Source organism: Lepidochelys olivacea (assembly GCF_965140295.1).
Source record: "Lepidochelys olivacea isolate rLepOli2 genome assembly, chromosome: 2".
Lineage (NCBI taxonomy): Eukaryota > Metazoa > Chordata > Testudines > Cheloniidae > Lepidochelys > Lepidochelys olivacea.
The window spans coordinates 210632044-210651823 of record NC_140412.1 but is presented as its reverse complement, the minus strand read 5'-3'; the positions used below and the strand labels follow the sequence as shown (position 1 = coordinate 210651823).

The 19780-nt window shown below is 42.4% G+C and overlaps 1 protein-coding gene and 1 long non-coding RNA gene across 2 annotated transcripts in view; one reads left to right on the top strand and one right to left on the bottom strand.

Annotated features, from left to right (window-relative positions):
* Window positions 1-241: 241 nt before the first annotated feature.
* Window positions 242-5431, bottom strand: LOC311516427. Its single transcript, XR_014710411.1, has 3 exons — window positions 5331-5431; window positions 4437-4581; window positions 242-538 (listed from the first exon to the last, which is right to left on the bottom strand). It is a non-coding gene; the product is annotated as an uncharacterized lncRNA (long non-coding RNA).
* Window positions 5432-5453: 22 nt separating this feature from the next.
* Window positions 5454-19780, top strand: part of KLHL7 (kelch like family member 7) — a 43360-nt gene continuing 29033 nt past the window's right edge. The window contains exons 1-2 of the mRNA XM_084620479.1: window positions 5454-5988; window positions 15436-15538. Coding sequence (XP_084476605.1) covers window positions 5869-5988; window positions 15436-15538 — 223 coding nt within the window. The 5' untranslated portion in view covers window positions 5454-5868. The remainder of the gene's footprint in view (window positions 5989-15435; window positions 15539-19780) is intronic.

Here is a 19780-nt window from a genome sequence, read left to right as displayed (position 1 = left end):
TAGAGAGGACAATGTGTAATAAGTACTATTACAGCAATAACTTCACCACACCCATCAGCTGGTTGATCAAAAGGTCAGCCAAGCAAGAGTAAGGGTTTTTTCCTCCTTTTGTATAGTTTTATCTGTTCCCATAAGGAGATTATTTTCAGAATATTTACATGGATTTGTCATAGTTGCCTCCCTTGGGTGGCCCTGAGAAGAAGTTATTCCACAACAAGCTAGAACAGGAATGTAGTCAGTTACAAGAAGAGCACTGCTTGACTGAACATACATACTGAACTGTCAGAGAGAAGCCGACAACTTAATTGATATCAGTCACTGGAACTTTAATAAGAGTGTTTCTTCTGACTGTTCACCAGGCTCTTGATTTAAATTGGGGCTAAAAAACAAAGTGGTTCACATAGTCTGAACACAAATCACTTCCTCTCTCAGATAATCAGGCTGGAATTGCATGGTATCTCATTGTCACAAACGCACTAGTTCTCCCAGTCAACCATGGAGTCTTCCAGGAAAGACAAAGTGAACAAAACTTGAATACCTAGTGTAAAAAGAAAGAAGGGAAAAATTAAATACAGGTGTTCCTGCTACATTATGAAGAAGCAAAAGAGGGCACGAACCCACTTTTCCCCCACACCGAGGTCATTTTTACAACTCCAGTGCTATATAAACAGCTAGAACCAACTTCAGTTGCAAACTGCAGCTCAGATTGCTGTAGCAGAAAAGCAGTTCCCCTTTTTCTTTGGTCACAGACTCATGAGCTATAATTGCGTAGGAAGAAAACTAAGGAACTATTTCTGCAAGAAAAAGGAAATAGAAGTGTAGAACAAAGAGTTCTACAGCACTAGAAACAGGCAATAAGTCATTTATTCAAGGTAACAATGAAACACCCATTCAAGACAAGCCATTAGAAAAACTTTTAATAACAAATTGTGCAAGAAGGAGTATGCCAGTTCAACCAAGAAACATTGTTCAAATACAAATCCCCTTAGATCTCAACACAGTTCAGAAAGGATCAAGAGAGATGGGGCAATGATTTTTCATGGGGAGAGAAAGTTGCCACCCATCAACAACCTGCTCCCACAAAGACTGCTGTGCAATTTTTGATATTTTTAAATGTGCCTGTGCTCAGGCAGCCACTTCCTAAGCACCTCCTCATGGCCTCAGGTGGCTTTACAGCATTCTGCCTCAGTTTTCCCTCCCCAGGGTCTTTTCTCTCTCCCAGGAATTCACAGGGCTCAGCTCTCCAGCGAGGTCAACATCAGAGTTCCATTCCCTTTCAGGGTAACAAAAGTCCCAACAAAGAAGTTCTTTTGCCCCACTTGGGCTCATCAGCTTGTCTTCTGGCCTCCCTGCTGTGGGACAGAGCCCTAACTCCTAGGTTGCTTCCCTAAATCCCTCTCATAATCTCAGCCTTTCTAGGCTGATTTAGATGTTTCTACAATGCTATGGATTAGAGGTTATTGGAGTAACCAAACAATGTACACTTAAACATTTCAGGATACACAAGAATAATGCACAAACCTGTTTAGCAGCATTAGTTGAAAGCTCAAAATGTAACATGATGCAGTTCTTAAAACTGCTCTGAAAAAGATGTCATTTGTGCCAGTCCAACTACTTTCCCACCCAATCCTGTGAATAAAATACTCTTTTGGGAGGATCTAAATGTCTCTTATAACCTCAAAAAGAAAAGGAGTACTTGTGGCACCTCAATTTATTTGAGCATAAGCTTTTGTGAGCTACAGCTGAGCTGTAGCTCACAAAAAGTTATGCTCAAATAAATTGGTTAGTCTCTAAGGTGCCACAAGTCCTCCTTTTCTTTTTGCGAATACAGACTAACACGGCTGTTACTCTGAAACCTGTCTTATAACCTCAGTTTGTGGATTGGAGTATAAGACATAATTAATGTTTGTACAGGGCTTTGAAAACATAATGTGCCATACCAGTGCTAAGTATTATGATAAAATTATCTTAATTTGCATAATATACTAATTTACACTGCAAGTTGCCTATTTCTTTTTCAGCTAAATTATCTGACAATAATTTCTTATTTTTGTATGGCTAACTCTATCACTTCTACCATTTCCAATCAACACGACCAGCACAACGCTTACATGATGAGGATCTATTGTGCTGAATGTCCATGGTCACATTGTACAGCTTTATTCCAGGCCTCTGAAAGCTTCATAGGGTTATCACTGATCTGGTGCAGCCAGGTTAATCGCTGAAGACTGCAGCTGCTACCAGCCTGTGGCTGGACAATGTCCCCTCCTGACCTCAAGTGTGATCTTCTGGGCTCAATTTGCGAGCACTTTATCTCCGATGGGGGCTACATAACCAAAAAGTGCCTGCCGGTGGTGACAAATTATTTCTATCCTCTCAAGGGCAGTTCTCAATAATATCTCCCTATTACTGATAAAATCAAACCATCTTATGACCTGTAATTGCCGCTACCAATGCATATAAAATGCCTCCAGCCTCCTGATGAATTCTTTAAGCAATGTCCATGTTTCAGATCCATATAAGAAGATTGGAAGTACACAGGTATTCTTCCACACCCCACGCCAAAATTCTGAATAAAAGACTTTCCATGGGTGCCTTATGTTGTACTCTTTCCCACGTTCCTCTTAAGACTGAAAACCCTACTCACATCATGAAATCTAGGCCTTGGCACACATTTTTTTCTTCATGAAAAAATGCCCCCCTTGTCTTTTAGTTTACTTTTATATGGAAAATGTTGCTATCTGGTTTTCATCAAAAGAGGAAGATGGAATCCATGAAGATCCATCTGTTTCTGATGCATTCCAGCTACTAACTTCCCTGTGTTCAGCTGTAAATATAAAACTAATCTCTTTGATTTATGGTAGGTTGTCTTCAATACATTATATACACACACAAAGCTCACTATGAACTAATAAAGCTATTTCTCCTGGTGGCTGGAAAGGAAGGAAGAGACAGAGATTGTTATTTCTATTTTTAAATACTCTTCAGGCACTCAGACACTATGTTGATACAGGCCATATAAGTACTTAGATCGGGGTGGACAAACTACAGCCTGGGTGCCGCATCCAGCCCTCCAGACGTTTTAATCCGGCCCTCAAGTTCCCACCAGTGAGCAGGGTCCAGGGCTTGTCCCACTCCAGTGCTCCAGCTGGGGAGCGGGGTCAGCCCTGCTCCATGCGTGCCGTGGCTCCACATGGCTCCCAGAAGCAGCGGCATGTCCCCCCTCCTGCTCCTACCTGTAGGGGCAGCCAGAGGGCTCCGCACACTGCCCCCGCCCCAAGCACGGCCCCTGCAGCTCCCATTGGCCGGGAACCACGGCCAATGGGAGCTCCAGGGGCAGCGCCTGCGGACAGGGCAACGCGCAGAGCGGTCTGGCTGCGCCTCTAAGTAGGAGCTGGACGGAGGACATACCGCTGCTTCCGGGAGCTGCTTGAGGTAAGCGCTGCCCGGAGCCTGCCCGGGCCCCAACCCTGATCCCTTTCCTGCCCTCCAAACTCCTCGGTCCCAGCCCGGAGCCCCAGCCTGCACCCCCAACCCCTCATCCCCAGCCTCACCCCACAGCCCATACCCCCAGCCAGAGCCCTCAGCCCCTCCCACACCCCCAACCCCCAATTTTGTGAGGATTCATGGTCCTCCATACAATTTCCATACCCGATGTAGCCGTCAGGCCAAAAAGTTTGCCCAACTCTTGTGAGCTGTTTCAATAAGATTTCAGCCCACAATGGTGGAAATCTTGTGAGTTTAATTGATCTAGGGTTCTCCTCCACCACGAATGGCCACTATCACCAAGATCAGCTGCTCTTATGAGATTTCCACCATTTAGGACTAAATATTGGAAGAATAGCTGTTCTTGTGGATCCCAACTAGAAAATAGGCCTCTTTTGGTTTTGTTTATGTTCTGAAACTAAAATTTTACAGGTAGGTTTGGATCTGTACACCCTGGAATTTGAAAGGGGGATTCAAGATCTCAGTTTTGTTCCATTTGTAACATAATTGCCAGGATAAACTTGGGATGGCAGACTCAACATGGCAATGATATTATATGTACATTTCTTTTTTCTGTTTTTAAAATGTATTAGATAAAAGGAAAAGCCAGGTAATATCCCTGTCACTATCTTATCCTAGGGTGACCACCTACTGATAAATGAAATAAAGGATAAATGTATTAAAATACCAAATCTGATTTCTATAGTATAATATAGATTTCTATGCAAAATAGTTTGTGTGCTACAAAGTCACACACGATTATTGCTGCAGCACAGGACAAAGTACATCATATAGTGACTTAGTATAGGATAAGGGTATTAGGCACCAAATATAGTACGTTCCTTAAACTAAAAGACAAAAGGTCATATATAAATCCCTTTCTCCTACAGATCACAGGGTTACTCAGTTATAAAACCTTGGCAGCACAGAATTAAAAGTAGAGCACTTACAAATCAAAGTGGGACTATCCTCTAGATAAAAGCTGTATCCTGCCAGTTTCAACCCCAACACCCAGATTTTCACTGATTCAAGAAGTCTAGCTGCTTCCGTTGCATCAAAAAACTCCAGAGTCCAATGCATCCTGGCATAACAATGCTGCAAAAACTTGGAACAGTTAGATTTTGTACCATGGTACTTTGAGATCTGTTTTCTTCTGGTGGATTAGGACATGCTGCATATCTATGTACTAAACTGAGATGCTAAAACTGGGGGAAGGGATAGTTATGCGGCCAAAATTAGCCATACCAGCAGAATACAAACACCAAATTGAAGTTAAATGTAAAAGGATGTGCTCAAATCCAGATTTTTTTTTGGCGGACTAGTCTAAAATTTGGCAGGATGCAGGCATTCATGGTATTATTGTTCCGGGATATATCAGAATTTTTGTTTAAGTGCAAGAACAGCAGCTACACTTGTTCTCAGTCTCTGGCGGGCGAATGGGATTGTGACCACAGAGCGGCTGGTTCCGTTTTGCAGTGGGGCGGTGCCCGTATGACCTGGGCTGGATTGAGGCCAAGCAGCGACTAGTTGTTTCCTCCATAAAAGGGAAGGGGATGGGGGCGGGGGACACAGGGACAAAGCCCGCCAGGAACCAGTTTTTACTTTTCCCCCTAAACAATGCATGCCTCCGAAGCGCTGCAGCTGGCAGCTCGGATAACACAGTAAAAGACGGGGGGTTTGCACAGCCCTGTTCCCCTCTGCAAAGCACCGGCGCGCGCGCGTGCACCCACGCCCGCCCGCCGTGGGGTTCTCCCAGCACCTTCAGCCGTGCGCGTGCGCACTGCGCACTTAATTCAACCCTCCTCCCCCGCCCGTTAATAAACCAATCACGTGACCCGTTCCACCTCCTTGTCCTCGTCGTTTGTTTGTTTGGCTCCAGAATGCCGGTGAGGGTAGGAGGAACACGAGAGATAGACCCCGCGCCGTTCTATGACGTCAGTGTGCGCCAGACCGCTCCCTCCGCCCTGTTTGGGCATGATGTAGGAGCTTCTCCGGGAGCTCGTGTTCTATCGGTAGAACGCTGGCGGCTGATGTGTCGCGCGCCCCCACTATCCCCGGAGCGCTGCAGTCCGCGGGCCCCAGGCTGCGTTCCCAGGCGTCTGCACTAGGGGCTGGTTGGCCCTGCGGCTTCTTCTGGGGTCTGATCAGCCCTGCTCCTCCGGCTGCCGCGGCAGGTGATTGCCCAGGTGACTCGCCGTGCTGGCTGCTTGGTTGCAGAAGCAGCAGGAGGTTCTGCAGTGCGTGGTTGCGCAGCCTACTCGTCCGTCTGGGATCTTGGTTAGGGCAGTTTGGTGTGTTATAATTGGCCTCCTTTGGCTGCTGTGCATGGGCCTGTGTGGGTCCTGCCAGCCTTTGTTTTCTTGGTGGTGAGAGGAGGGGAGCATGGCAGCCTCTGGGTCGGAAAAAAGCAACAAGAAGAAAACAGAGAAGAAACTTGCAGCCCGAGAAGAAGCGAAACTGCTGGCGAGCTTTATGGGAGTCATGAATACCATGCGAAAACAGGTAGGGCAGGAGATACAGCTGAAGAAGTAGAACGTCCTGTGTTCTCTCGCTGTTCGTGGTGAAATCTGCCCTAGGAGCCAATATCCAGTGTCTAGTAGGCAACTTAATCATCTCCCAGTCTTAGTAAACTGATCTACATTAACCTCAAGTTTCCCAGTAATCGTAGTTAGAACATGTCCTCATTAGTCCTGTCCTTTGTTTTTGGTTGCATATGTGGGTTTCTACTGAGTAAGCACCGGAAACTGTAACCAAGTAATCTACACGAGATCTGAATTCTTGTTCCCATTTTACAAGTATGCAAGTAGTTTTCCCAAGGGCACACATCTGGTCAGATGTTGAACCCAGGAATCTTGCTATCCTACCTGTATTCACTAGACAATCCAACTTTGTTTGATCTTTAATAGATGAGATGTCTCCATGTCTATAGGGTGGTTGCCTAAGACAACTTTCAGTGTTCTTGTGTTAAACCAATATCTGCTCTTAAATATTTTAATAGGGGTAATTCACCAATTCAGAGTTTGAGCCAGCCAAAGCTAGTTTTTCAACTAGGCTTCAGTATCCTTTATTAAACGACTATGTTCATATAGAATAAACTAAAAATCTTGTGGAGCATCTAAAAATCTTTTAGGGATGGACAATTTAATCCTTGCACATGCTTTGGGCATTGTAAAAATAATAAATAGCTGCTGACATACTTATGTGCTGTGGCACAATGAGCATCCTCCTGTGTTGAAAGTTCAGTTATTGTTATGCAGTGCTTGTTGCTGAAAAGAAAACAGGAAAAGTTATTGCAGTGGATCCACTTTCTTATCTGAGGACTTCTCCGCACTGAGCCAAAAAGTCAAGTTTGAGTAGAGGGCTGAGTTATTTCAGGTTGAAACTGTACTAACACACAACACTTTTTCAGGTTTCAGAGTAACAGCCGTGTTAGTCTGTATTTGCAAAAAGAAAATGAGTACTTGTGGCACCTTAGAGACTAACCAATTTATTTTGAGCATAAGCTTTCGTGAGCTACAGCTCACTTCAAGGAATGCATCCGATGAAGTGAGCTGTAGCTCACGAAAGCTTATGCTCAAATAAATTGGTTAGTCTCTAAGGTGCCACAAGTACTCCTTTCCTTTTTGCGAACCCTTTTTCAGAGACTGTTGGAATTGAGGTGGACATGCACAATCAAGATTTTATGCTTGGTGTAGGTGGAATAGGTGTTGAGTGTGTTTTAAAATGTATTCTCCCAATGTGGAGGAGAAATATGCCTCTTCTCAACTGAATCAGTTGAGACTCTGATAGAATTCTAGATGGCAACCCTGCAAAATGTTGTTTTTTGTGCTACATGTCTGCTCTGACTGCTTACCTAAGAAGCCCATGCTTGTGTTTATAGCCTGGTAGGTAGCTACTGAGTTTACCTCTGTTCTTTTGAATTGCTGAATGCTGGCGCTAGATTTGTCTTCAGGTTGATCAGCCTCCTTGGCCAATAGCCTGTTGGGTATCCAGGCTGGCTGTCACTTGATGAACATTGTCCAAAATCATGACTCTGGAAGTGGCTTTCAGACAAAATGGCAGAATTCAAGAAGTGCCAGTCACTACTGGAAAAAGATTAAATTATTGCAGGTTTGGTCCAAGAGCATCCAGGATAACCAAAATGACTCCCTGATGCAAAGGAAGACCTATTTCTTTTTTAATGTGAGGAAGCGAATCATAGAATAGAAATGTAGGACTGGAAGAGATCTTGATAGGTCATCTAGTCCAGTCCCCTGCACTGAGGCAGGATTAAGTTTTAACTATAGAGCCCTGCAAATCAGTGGATATCCGTGGACCAAGTTTGCAGATAGCGGATCGGATGCGGATACAAATTTTGTATCCGTGCAGAGCTCTAATTATCTATATTGGGGTAGTCAATTATTTTTTGTCAAGGTCCACATTATTTTGGTCAAGTTAAACCCAAGGTCCAGACTCCAGAGACAATAATAATAAAAATGATAATAAGAAATAAATAAATAAATGATTTCAGGGTCCGTTCAAAAGCATTTGGCAATGTGGATTTGGCCCGCGGTCTGCCTGTTGACTACCCCAATATAGACCATCCCGGACAGGTATTTGTCTAATCCATTCTTAAAAACCTCCTGTGACAGAGATTCCACAATCTCCCTAGGTAAATTGTTCCAGTGGTTAATCACCCTTATAATTAGGAAGTTTTTCTTAACATCTAACCTAAATCTCCCTTGCTGCAATTTAATCCAATTACTACTTGTGCTGTCCTCAGAGGTTAAGGAGAACAATTTATCATCCTCCTCCTTGTAACAACCTTTTATTTACTTCAGAACTGTTATGTCTCCCCTTAATCTTCTCTTCTCCAGACTAAACAAATCCAATTTTTTTTCAATCTTTCCTCATAGGTCATGTTTTCTAGACCTTTAATCATTTTTACTGCTTCTCCTCTGGACTTTCTCCAATTTGTCCACAACTTTACCCAAGTGTGGTGCCCAGAAGTGGACACAATGCTCCAGATGAGGCCTCTCGTGTCTTGCTTACAACACTTCTGCTAATACATCCTGGAATGATGTTTGGGTTTTTTTGCGGCAGTATTACGTTGTTGACTCATATTTAATTTGGAATTCACTATGACCCCCAGATCTTTTTCTACAGTACTCTTTCCCAAGCAGTCATTTCCAAGTTTGTACATGTGCAGTTGATTATTCCTTCCTATGTGTAGTTCTTTCCATTTGTCCTTTTTTAATTTCAGCCTGTTTAATTCAGACCATTACTCCAGTTTGTCAAGATTATTTTGAATTCTAATCCTGTCCTCCAAAGTTCTTGCAATCCCTCCCAGTGGGATACCATCCACAAACTTTATAGGTGTACTCTCTATGCCATTCTCTCTATGCCATTATCCAAATTATCTATGAAGATATTGAATAGAACTGAACCCAGGACAGATCTCTCTGGGACCTCACTCAACATGCTCTGGCAGTTCGATCGTGAACCATTGATAATTACTCTCTGAATTTAGTTTTCCAGTCAGTTGTGCACCCACCTTACAGTAGGTTTGTGTATATATTTCTCTAGTCTGTTTATGAGAAGACAGCCTTACTAAAATTGAGATATGGCATCAACTGCTTTCCCTCCATCCACAAGGCTTTTTACCCTGTCAAAGAAGGATATTAGGTGGTTTAACATGATTTGTTCTTGACAAATCCGTATTAACTGTTACTTGTTTCTTATTTTCTTCTTGGTGCTTACAAGTTGATGGTTTGTTTGTTTTATTTTCTCTATTATTTTATGGGTACTGCAGTTAAGATGGCTGGTCTATAATTCCCTGGGTTGGTCTTATTCTCATTTTTCTAGATAGGTACTATATTTGCCCTTTTCCAGTCCTCTGGTATCTCTCCCATCCCATCCTCCATGAGTTCTCAAAGATAATAATTAGTGGCTCAGAGATCTCTTCAGCCAGTTCATTAAGTATTCTAGGGTGTCAGAGTAACAGCCATGTTAGTCTGTATTCGCAAAAAGAAAAGGAGTACTTGTGGCACCTTAGAGACTAACCAATTTATTTGAGCATAAGCTTTCATGAGCTACAGTTCACTTCATCGGATGCATACTGTGGAAAGTGTAGAAGATCTTTTTATACGCACAAAGCATGAAAAAATACCTCCCCCCACCTCACTCTCCTGCTGGTAATAGCTCATCTAAAGTGATCACTCTCCTTACAATGTGCATGATAATGAAGTTGGGCCATTTCCAGCACAAATCCAGGTTTTCTACCCCCCCCCCCCCAAACCCACTCTCCTTATCTATAAGCTATTACCAACAGGAGAGTGGGTGTGGGGGGGGGGAGAGAACCTGGATTTGTGCTGGAAATGGCCCAACTTGATTATCATGCACATTGTAAGGAGAGTGATCACTTTAGATGAGCTATTACCAGCAGGAGAGTGAGGTGGGGGGAGGTATTTTTTCATGCTTTGTGCATATAAAAAGATCTTCTACACTTTCCACAATATGCATCTGATGAAGTGAGCTGTAGCTCACGAAAGCTTATGCTCAAATAAATTGGTTAGTCTTTAAGATGCCACAAGTCCTCCTTTTTCTTTATTCTAGGGTGTGTTTCATCAGACCCTGCGGACTTGAAGACATCTAACTTGTCCAGGGGCTTGTCTACGCTGGCACTTTACAGCGCTGCAACTTTTTTGCTCAGGTGTGAAAACACACACACACACACACACCCCACCCCGCCCCCGAGTGCTGCAAGTTTCAGCGCTGTTAAGTGCCAGTGTAGACGGTGCACGAGCGCTGGTAGCTATTCCCCTTGTGGACATGGTTTTTTAGCGCACTGGGAGAGCTCTTTCCCAGCTCTGTGCCGCGTCTACACAAGCCACGTTAAAGCGCTGCTGGAGCAATGCTTTAACCTTGCTAGTGAAGACGTGCCCTAAGTAATTCTTAATTTGTGGGGTTTTTTTTCCTATTTTTGCCTCAGATCCCACCCAATTTATGCCGATGTTCACTCTTAGTCATCCAATCACTGCTAACCTTTTTGGTGAAATCTGAAACAAAGCAGGCATTTAAGACTTAGGCCATCAATGCATTTTCTAGGGGAACATAAATCAGCGTTCACATCCCACTCCTCATCAGTACCCCCAACCCAGGGAAGCCAACCAGCGGACCAAATTTGTCGATGAATCCTGGTCACATGCCTCCTGAGGCACATTGTGCATATGCTAGGACTATGTTTTCTGTAATTCTCTCCCTCCTCACTAAGTAATGGGCCTACATTGACCCTGGTCTTCCTCTTGCTTCTCATGTATTTGTAAAATGCTTTCTTGTTACACTTTATATCCCTACGTAGTTTAACCTTGTTTTGTGCCATGGCCTTTCCAGTGTTATCCCTATATGCTTGTGGTGATGTTTTATATTCATCCTTTGTAATTTGATCTAGTTTCTACTTCTGGTATGACTCTTTTAAGTTACAGGTCATTGAAGATCTCCTGGTTAAGCCAGCACAGTGTCTTACCATACTTCCTGTCTTTCCTATGCAATGGGATAGTTTGCTTGTGTGCCCTTAATGTCTCTTTAAAAAACTGCCAACTCTGTTTAAAACAACCAGCCAATTCCACAAAAGCTAACTTAATTCTAGGATTCAGGTGCCATTGAGGATAGAGGCCAAAACCACAGCTGACTCAACAACCAGAGGTAGTGTGGTGACTGGAACTGGGGCATGAACAGCCCTTTGGCTAGGTGTTGTGCAGTACTATGTTTACTAATAGAAAGTATACTTCTCCAGCATGAACCTCCCTAAAGGTCCAATCCAGCTCCCACTGATTTATATGGGAGTTGGATCACTCCCCAGGTTGCCAATAACTGACATCAGGCTAGTGAATCAATTAACTTTTGGCCTTCACATCTTTCCCACTGTCCCTTTCTGTTCCCCTTCGCCCATCATCTGTGTGTTACTGTGGTGGGCCAGAAGTTATGAATTGATGTTGTAGAAGTCAGGTTTTTTTTCCACACTACACTTGTTTTTTCCAAATAACCAAAAAAAAAAAAAAAAAAAAGCTTGCTTAAATGGAGGCTATATGCTGAGTTCTGGTACTCAACGCAAATTGAATTAATATGTTCAGCAAACCAGTCCTGCTTCGTAGGCAGACTAAAAGTATTGTATCTGGTTGTCCACATGTATGCTTTTGTTTGTTTTCATTTGGATAAACCATTTTTCAGTGTCTTACCTTCAAGTCCATAATTCAGAGGATGTGCCTTTCAGTTCTGATAATGTAGTACAGGTGGAGAGCATCTTGTATTAAAGTGGCTTTTATTGTTTATGTAGAGTGCCATTCACTCACAGCACCAATTTGAGGCCACTGAATGGTGCTATCCCTTGTTTGTAAGCAATTTGTGGCAGGGAACGTTTTCTCAATACATGTGCATCAGGGATCTCAAACTCACAGGCCATCTGTGGCCCACAAACCTCCCCAATGCCCTCAAAATAGTATCTGGGGTTGGGGAGGAGGGAGTTTGGGAACCACTGATGTAGAAGGTATTCAGGGTTAAGTTAGGAAAGTAGGTGGAGCCAAAGAAAATGAAATGCACATGTGCGGCAAGACGAGGGGCTAGTCTACACTGGCAATGTTAAAGCACGGCAGCACTTTAACGTGGCTTGTGTGATCGCAGCACAGCGTCCACACACCTCCACAAGGGGCGTAGCTACCAGCACTGGTGCACTGTCTACCCTGGCGCTTTACAGCGCTGAAACTTGCTGCGCTCAGGGGGGTGTTTTTTCACACCCCTGAGCGAGAAAGATGCAGATCTGTAAATTGCCAGTGTAGACAAGCCCTAAGGCTCTGTTGAAATGTGGATTTGCTCTGTATTTTCACAGTAATTTGATGGCTCAAGGGAAATGTTGTGGTCATTGAACCTGAGCTGCACCCATGCACTGTAAGTTCAAACCCTATCCTTGTCAGAAATCTCTATGCATGTTGCCACTGTTGTCTCTTTCAAGGTGGCTTATATATTTTTGGGAAATAAGCCCTAAGCAGTACAGCTAATTTAGAAGGGGTTCTAACTTTTCTGGGAAGTGTCTCTCGTTGCTCTTCCACATGTGAGCTGGCAACTGGGGGACTCTATCCCTCTGTGGAGGTCTAAGCCCGTTCTCCCTGCCCTGAGGTGTAACTATTGTCTGATGCTCAGAACCACTGAGTGGGAATGAATGTGTGTGGAAATATTTCTCCTCCCATAAAACTACCAATTGTAATTTTAAAAGAGACATTGTCAGGATTGGGAGGCTCCAAATATGACATGTTAAAATGCTCTAACAAGTGCAAGCGTGTGTGTGTGTGTATGCAATAGAGGATAGAAGGCTTTGTATTGAAGCTGAAATCAGTTTCCTTCTCCTAGAGGGTTTTATTTAATTTTGTTTGTGTTCACACGCTCCATCCATCTCTGGGGTAGAGGGGGAAGGGTAGAGGTGAAGGAAAGCGTTTTAAGAGGAAAAAATTAACTACCATCTTTGAGTGAAAAATCTGACCAAGAAATAAAACTCGTTTGTATAGAAGTCCCACCTTCTCTAGGTAAATTTCAAACGACAATGTGCTTATTTTTTATAACACCAGGGAGGGGTAGTTCACAACAGGTCATGTTTCCAAAGTGTTGTGCAAAAGTGTTGGCAGCTTTTAATATTGTCACTAAAAATCTTGGCTTTGGTCCCTGCTTGGACCCTACCATCTGAATTAAATGCAGAATATTACAGTTGTGCTTGTCATAAATCAGACAGCATTTCTGTTAAGCCAAATGTGTTCAGGAGTTTCTAATTCATCTGTAAAAGAACTTGCTCTGAAGCTTTGCCTACAAGGTCTTGGGTTTGGAGCAACTTTTTTAAGACCAAATTTGGTCTTTATTGCTTAAGTATTTTAAGATACAGATGTGCGAGGAGACTTTTTCTGGTGTACACTTGTTACTCAAACAACTTTTTTTTTTTTTTAAACATATGCATTATTTTTATGAATCTGTTGTTGTAGCTGTAGGTGCTTCTGATCTGTGGTGTTTCCTGAGTGAACCAAAAACTACTAAAAGAGCATTTAGGGATCTGATTGAAACTCAGATAATCGGATATTTAAACTATCGTTCTGTTTTCCCTATCTGGTTCTGACTATGCACACTTCCTTCCCACAATATTAATGGGTTGTTTTGGTTTAACTTTTTTGCAATAAGGGAATCTCCTTCCTTAGAGGTTTTTAAGATCAGGCTTGACAAAGCCCTGGCTGGATGCTTTCGTTGGGGATTGGTCCTGCTTTGAGCAGGAAGTTGGACTAGATGACCACCTTAGGTCCCTTTCAACCCTGATGTTCTATGAACTTCATGTACCTCAGAATTAAGTTCTAATGCTAGACAGCAATAGAATCATAGAATATCAGGGTTGGAAGGGACCCCAGAAGGTCATCTAGTCCAACCCCCTGCTCAAAGCAGGACCAATTCCCAGTTAAATCATCCCAGCCAGGGCTTTGTCAAGCCTGACCTTAAAAACCTCTAAGGAAGGAGATTCTACCACCTCCCTAGGTAACGCATTCCAGTGTTTCACCACCCTCTTAGTGAAAAAGTTTTTCCTAATATCCAATCTAAACCTCCCCCACTGCAACTTGAGACCATTACTCCTCGTTCTGTCATCTGCTACCATTGAGAACAGTCTAGAGCCATCCTCTTTGGAACCCCCTTTCAGGTAGTTGAAAGCAGCTATCAAATCCCCCCTCATTCTTCTCTTCTGCAGGCTAAACAATCCCAGCTCCCTCAGCCTCTCCTCATAAGTCATGTGTTCCAGTCCCCTAATCATTTTTGTTGCCCTTCGCTGGACTCTCTCCAATTTATCCACATCCTTCTTGAAGTGTGGGGCCCAAAACTGGACACAGTACTCCAGATGAGGCCTCACCAATGTCGAATAGAGGGGAACGATCACGTCCCTCAATCTGCTCGCTATGCCCCTACTTATACATCCCAAAATGCCATTGGCCTTCTTGGCAACAAGGGCACACTGCTGACTCATATCCAGCTTCTCGTCCACTGTCACCCCTAGGTCCTTTTCCGCAGAACTGCTGCCTAGCCATTCGGTCCCTAGTCTGTAGCTGTGCATTGGGTTCTTCCGTCCTAAGTGCAGGACCCTGCACTTATCCTTATTGAACCTCATCAGATTCCTTTTGGCCCAATCTTCCAATTGGTCTAGGTCCTTCTGTATCCTATCCCTCCCCTCCAGCGTATCTACCACTCCTCCCAGTTTAGTATCATCCGCAATACTAGTGAATTCAATAAGAACCTGATGCTGTGTGTCCTCAGGACCCACTGAAGTCTGACATAAGTCAGTGTTCATGTTCTTAAAGTCAATCTTAAAGGAATGCAAACTTTAATTCTATTCATTTATATATATTCCACCCCCACTCACTATTCTTGCTCCAACAACTTTTCTAGTTTTAAAGGTGCTTTCTCTTCCTGTCACTGTGAAAGATCACACAAATGGGAAAAACTGTCTGACTAGACATTCAGTGCTGTCAAAATATACCAGGTAACCAAACTGAGTAAACAGAAAATTCTCAGAACAGTGATCTTACATGTTACATAGACAATGGCAGGTAAAAAATTAATTTCTTTGTGGAAACTTTTAAACTAACAACTGTCTCTTTTAACTTATTTTTGAGTTGATGCTTGGGAGATGTATTTGTCTCCAGTATAAAGGCGCAATATTGTCTTGTTAAACAGGGTAAACCAAGATTGTTACGTAAGCCTTAACTTTGATCGTTCCTTCACCTTTGTTTGGCATATCTAAACTACTAATTGTTCTTACGTTTTTTACATTACCATTGTGTGATGAGCCTGCTAGCCGGAGAGCAGAGAAAGCAATGGATTTCTGAAAACCTCTTTTAAGATAATATTCTTGTTTTGTATTTCTCACAAAGTTGCTCTTTATTTTTTTATTATTAGAAAACGCTCTGTGATGTCATTCTCATGGTCCAGGAAAGAAAGATCCCAGCTCATCGTGTTGTGCTTGCTTCAGCCAGTCACTTTTTTAACTTGATGTTTACTAGTAAGTCTTCTCAAAATTGGCTTATTTTAATGTTTTTAATATTTAAAATAAAAAGGTTAACGACTTTTTGCCATGGGTCTTTGAAGAAGGTAATAGAGACTGGCTCTTAATCAGACGGAAAGCTCTTGTACTTTCCTCTCTCCTTAATTTCTCTCCTTCCCTCATGCAGCGCTGCTTTTTACCCCTTTTATCTTCTCTTGTTAAAGTCAATGGGGCTACTGATGTGATTAAGTATCTTCTTGTGGAACGCTTTGCCAGAGGATGTTGCGAAGGCCAAGACTATAACAGGGTTCAAAAAAGAACTAAATAAGTTTATGGAGGATAGGTCCACCAATGGCCATTGTCCAGGATGGACAGGGATGGTATCCCTAGCCTCTGTTTGCCAGAAGGAGGGAATGGGCGACAGGGGATGGATCACTTGGTGATTACCTGTTCTGTTCATTTCCTCTGGGGCTCCTGGCATTGGCCACTGTCAGAAGACAAGATACTGGGCTAGATGGACCTTTGGTCTGACCCAGTATGGCCGTTCTTCTGTACATGATTCTACGTTTGTAAGTTCAACTTTCATGATAAAGAGATTGCACTACAGTACCTGTATTAGGTGAATTGAAAAATACAATTTTTTTTTACAGTGCAAATACTTGTAATCAAAAATAAATATAAATTGAGCACTGTACACCTTGTATTCTGTGTTGTAATTGAAATCAATATATTTGAAAATGTAGAAAACATCCAAAATATTTAAATAAATGGTATTTTATTATTTAACAGTGCGATTAATTTTTTTTAATCACTTGGCAGCCCTGATAAGAACAGCTATACTGGGTCAGACCAAAGGTATATCTAGCCCAGTATCCTGTCTTCAGACAGTGGCCAATGCCAGGTGCCCCAGAGCGAATGAACAGAACAGGTAATCATCAAGCGAGCCATTTCCTGTCTTCTGGCAAACAGAGGCTAGGGACACCATCCCTGCCCATCCTGGCTAATACGTATTGATAGACCTATCCTCCATGAAGTTATCTAGTTCTTTTTTGAACCCTGTTATAGTCTTGGCCTTCACAACATCATCTGGCAAACAGTTCCACAGGTTGACTGTGCATTGCATGAAGAAATACTTCCTTTTGTTTGTTTTAAACCTGCTGCCTATTAATTTCATTTGGTGACCCCTAGTTCTTGTGTTATGACAAGGAGTAAATAAAACTTCCTTATTTACTTTCTTGACACAGTCATGATTTTATAGACCTCTACCATATCCCCCCTCCTCCTCCCTCCATTGGTCAACTCTTTTCCAAGCTGAAAAGTCCCAGTCTTATTAATCTCTCCTCATACGGAAGCCATTCCATACCCCAATCATTTTTGTAAAATTTCAGAGACTGCAAGTCCACTCAGTCCTACTTCTTGTTCAGCCAATCGCTCAGACAAACAAGTTTGTTTACATTTATGGGAGATAATGCTTGCCTGCTTCTTGTTTATAGTGTCACCTGAAAGTGAGGACAAGCATTCTCGTGGCACTGTTGTAGCCAGCGTCACAAGATATTTGAGCCACAGGCGCTAAAGATTTGTATGTCTCTTCATGCTTCAACCACTACTCCAGAGGACATGCTGATGATGGGTTCTGCTCGATAACAATCCAAAGCAGTGCGGACCAACACATGTTCATTTTCATTATCTGAGTCAGATGCCACCAGCAGAAAGTTGATTTTTCTTTTTTGGTGGTTCAGGTTCTGTAGTTTCCGCATTGCAGTGTTGCTCTTTTCGGACTTCTGAAAGCATGCTCCACACCTCGTCCTGTTGGATCATATTAAAGAAGTTCTGTATTAAAATCACACATGAGTTTGATTCCTCAGAGTTTAAATTCCAGGGTATTACTAATTAAGAGGTCTCTTGGTTTTTGGTACTGTTTCTCTCCCTCTGTGTGAAATCTGCAAGCTGCTAATTGTGTTAGTACATTCTAAGACAGTCTGTTCTCAAAGCAATTCACACAGAGAGAGAGTATTGCTTTGAGTCTGTAACAACAGAAACAGCACCCAAAGACTCCCCGCCCTTTTGTTGTATTAACAATTGTGATTAAAATAGAGATAGAGGATGTATGTGGATGGATGCTTGGTGTGGATAATAACTGAATGATCAGGGAGGTGCCAGCCTAAGAATCCAGTGTCCATCGGCTGAAGAAGGCGTCAAGTGGAAATAACCAGAGGACCCCCGGAGGGCAGACTGGAATCCACCCAACAGCCTCAAGAATGGGAGAACCAAAGAACAAGATGACAGGTTTCAGAGTAACAGCTGTGTTAGTCTGTATTCGCAAAAAGAAAAGGAGTACTTGTGGCACCTTAGAGACTAACCAATTTATTTGAGCATGAGCTTTCGTGAGCTACAGCTCACTTCATCGGATGCATACCATGGAAACTGCAGAAGACATTATATATACACACAGAGACCATGAAACAATTCCTCCTCCCACCCCACTGTCCTGCTGGTAATAGCTTATCTAAAGTGATCATCAAGTTGGGCCATTTCCAGCACAAATCCAGGTTTTCTCACCCCCCCCCCCCCCACAAACTGACTCTCCTGCTGGTAATAGCCCATCCAAAGTGACCACTCTCTTCACAATGTGTGAAAACCTGGATTTGTGCTGGAAATGGCCCAACTTGATGATCGCTTTAGATAAGCTATTACCAGCAGGACAGTGGGGTGGGAGGAGGTATTGTTTCATGGTCTCTGTGAGTATATAATGTCTTCTGCAGTTTCCACGGTATGCATCCGATGAAGTGAGCTGTAGCTCACGAAAGCTCATGCTCAAATAAATTGGTTAGTCTCCAAGGTGCCACAAGTACTCCTTCTTTTTAAAGAACAAGATAACATCTAGCAGCACGGAGCCGTCAGGAATGTGCTATCTGCTGATTGATTCAGCAAGAGCATGATGAAGCAATTCCCATAGACTGGCCTAGGAAGAAATTCCTATAAAAATGGACTCTAGAAAGTGAGAACTTTGGGGGTCTGATTCTGCAAACCAACTTCCAGGAGCATCAGATGAGCATCTGACAAGGCCCTGCTCCCTCCTCATGTCCAGGCCACCTGGCCAGTGGCTTGGCATGAGCAACTCTAAGGCTGGTAACTATGATAACAACCTTGCAGAACCTGTGTGTGTGTGTATATGAATGAATGTGTGAATAAATATGAGATTGAATGTTAAACTATAACTGCTTACTATGATTCTTTCTGTATTCGCAATAAATGTGGTATTTTGCTTTTTCCCCTTTAATAAGATCCTGCTGGTTTTTAATTTATTGGTATAACAGTCCCTCTCAGATTTTGGAAGGCACTTCAGATTCTTAAACCTTGGGTCAAGGGCTGTAGCTATCTTTAGAAATCTCACATTGGTACCTTCTTTGTGTTTGTGAAATCAGCAGTGAAAGTGTTCTTAAAATGAACATATGCTGAGTCATAATCTGAGACTGCTATAACATGAAATACATGGCAGAATGTGGGTAAAACAGAGCAGGGGACATATAATTTCCCCCCCCCCAAGGAGTTCAGTCACAAATTTAATTAACACACTTTTTTTTAACAAGCTTCATCAACATGGAAGTATGTTCTCTGGAATGGCAGCCGAAGCATGAAGGGGCATATGAATCTTTAGCGCATTTGGCTCATAAATATCTTGCAATGCGGGCTACAAAAGTGCCATGCAAATGCCTATTCTCACTTTCAGGTGACATTGTAAATAAGAAGAGGGCAGCATTATCTCCTGTAAATGTAAACAAGCATGTTTGTTTTAGCAATTGGCTGAACGGGAAGTAGGACTGAGTGGACTTGTAGGCTCTGAAATTTTACATTGTTTTGTTTTTGAGTGCAGTTATGTAACAAAAAAAAATCTACATTTGTAAGTTGCACTTTCAAGACAGATTGCACTACAGTACTTGTATGAGGTAAATTGAAAAATACTATTTATTTTATTTCTAAAGTGCAAATATTTGTAATAAAAAAATAATACACACCAGAATACAATACATATGAAAATGTAGAAAAACATCCAAAATATTTAATAAATTTTAATTGGTATTCTAACAGTGTGATTAAATTGGTATTTAACAGTGTGATTAAAACTGCGATTAATTGTGATTTGGTTGTTGGTTTTTTTTGAGTTAATTGCGTGACTTAACTGCGATTAATCGACAGCCCAAGTTCTTATGTTCTTAAATGTGAGTAGAGTTTACAAAAGTGAAGTTATTATTGGAATAT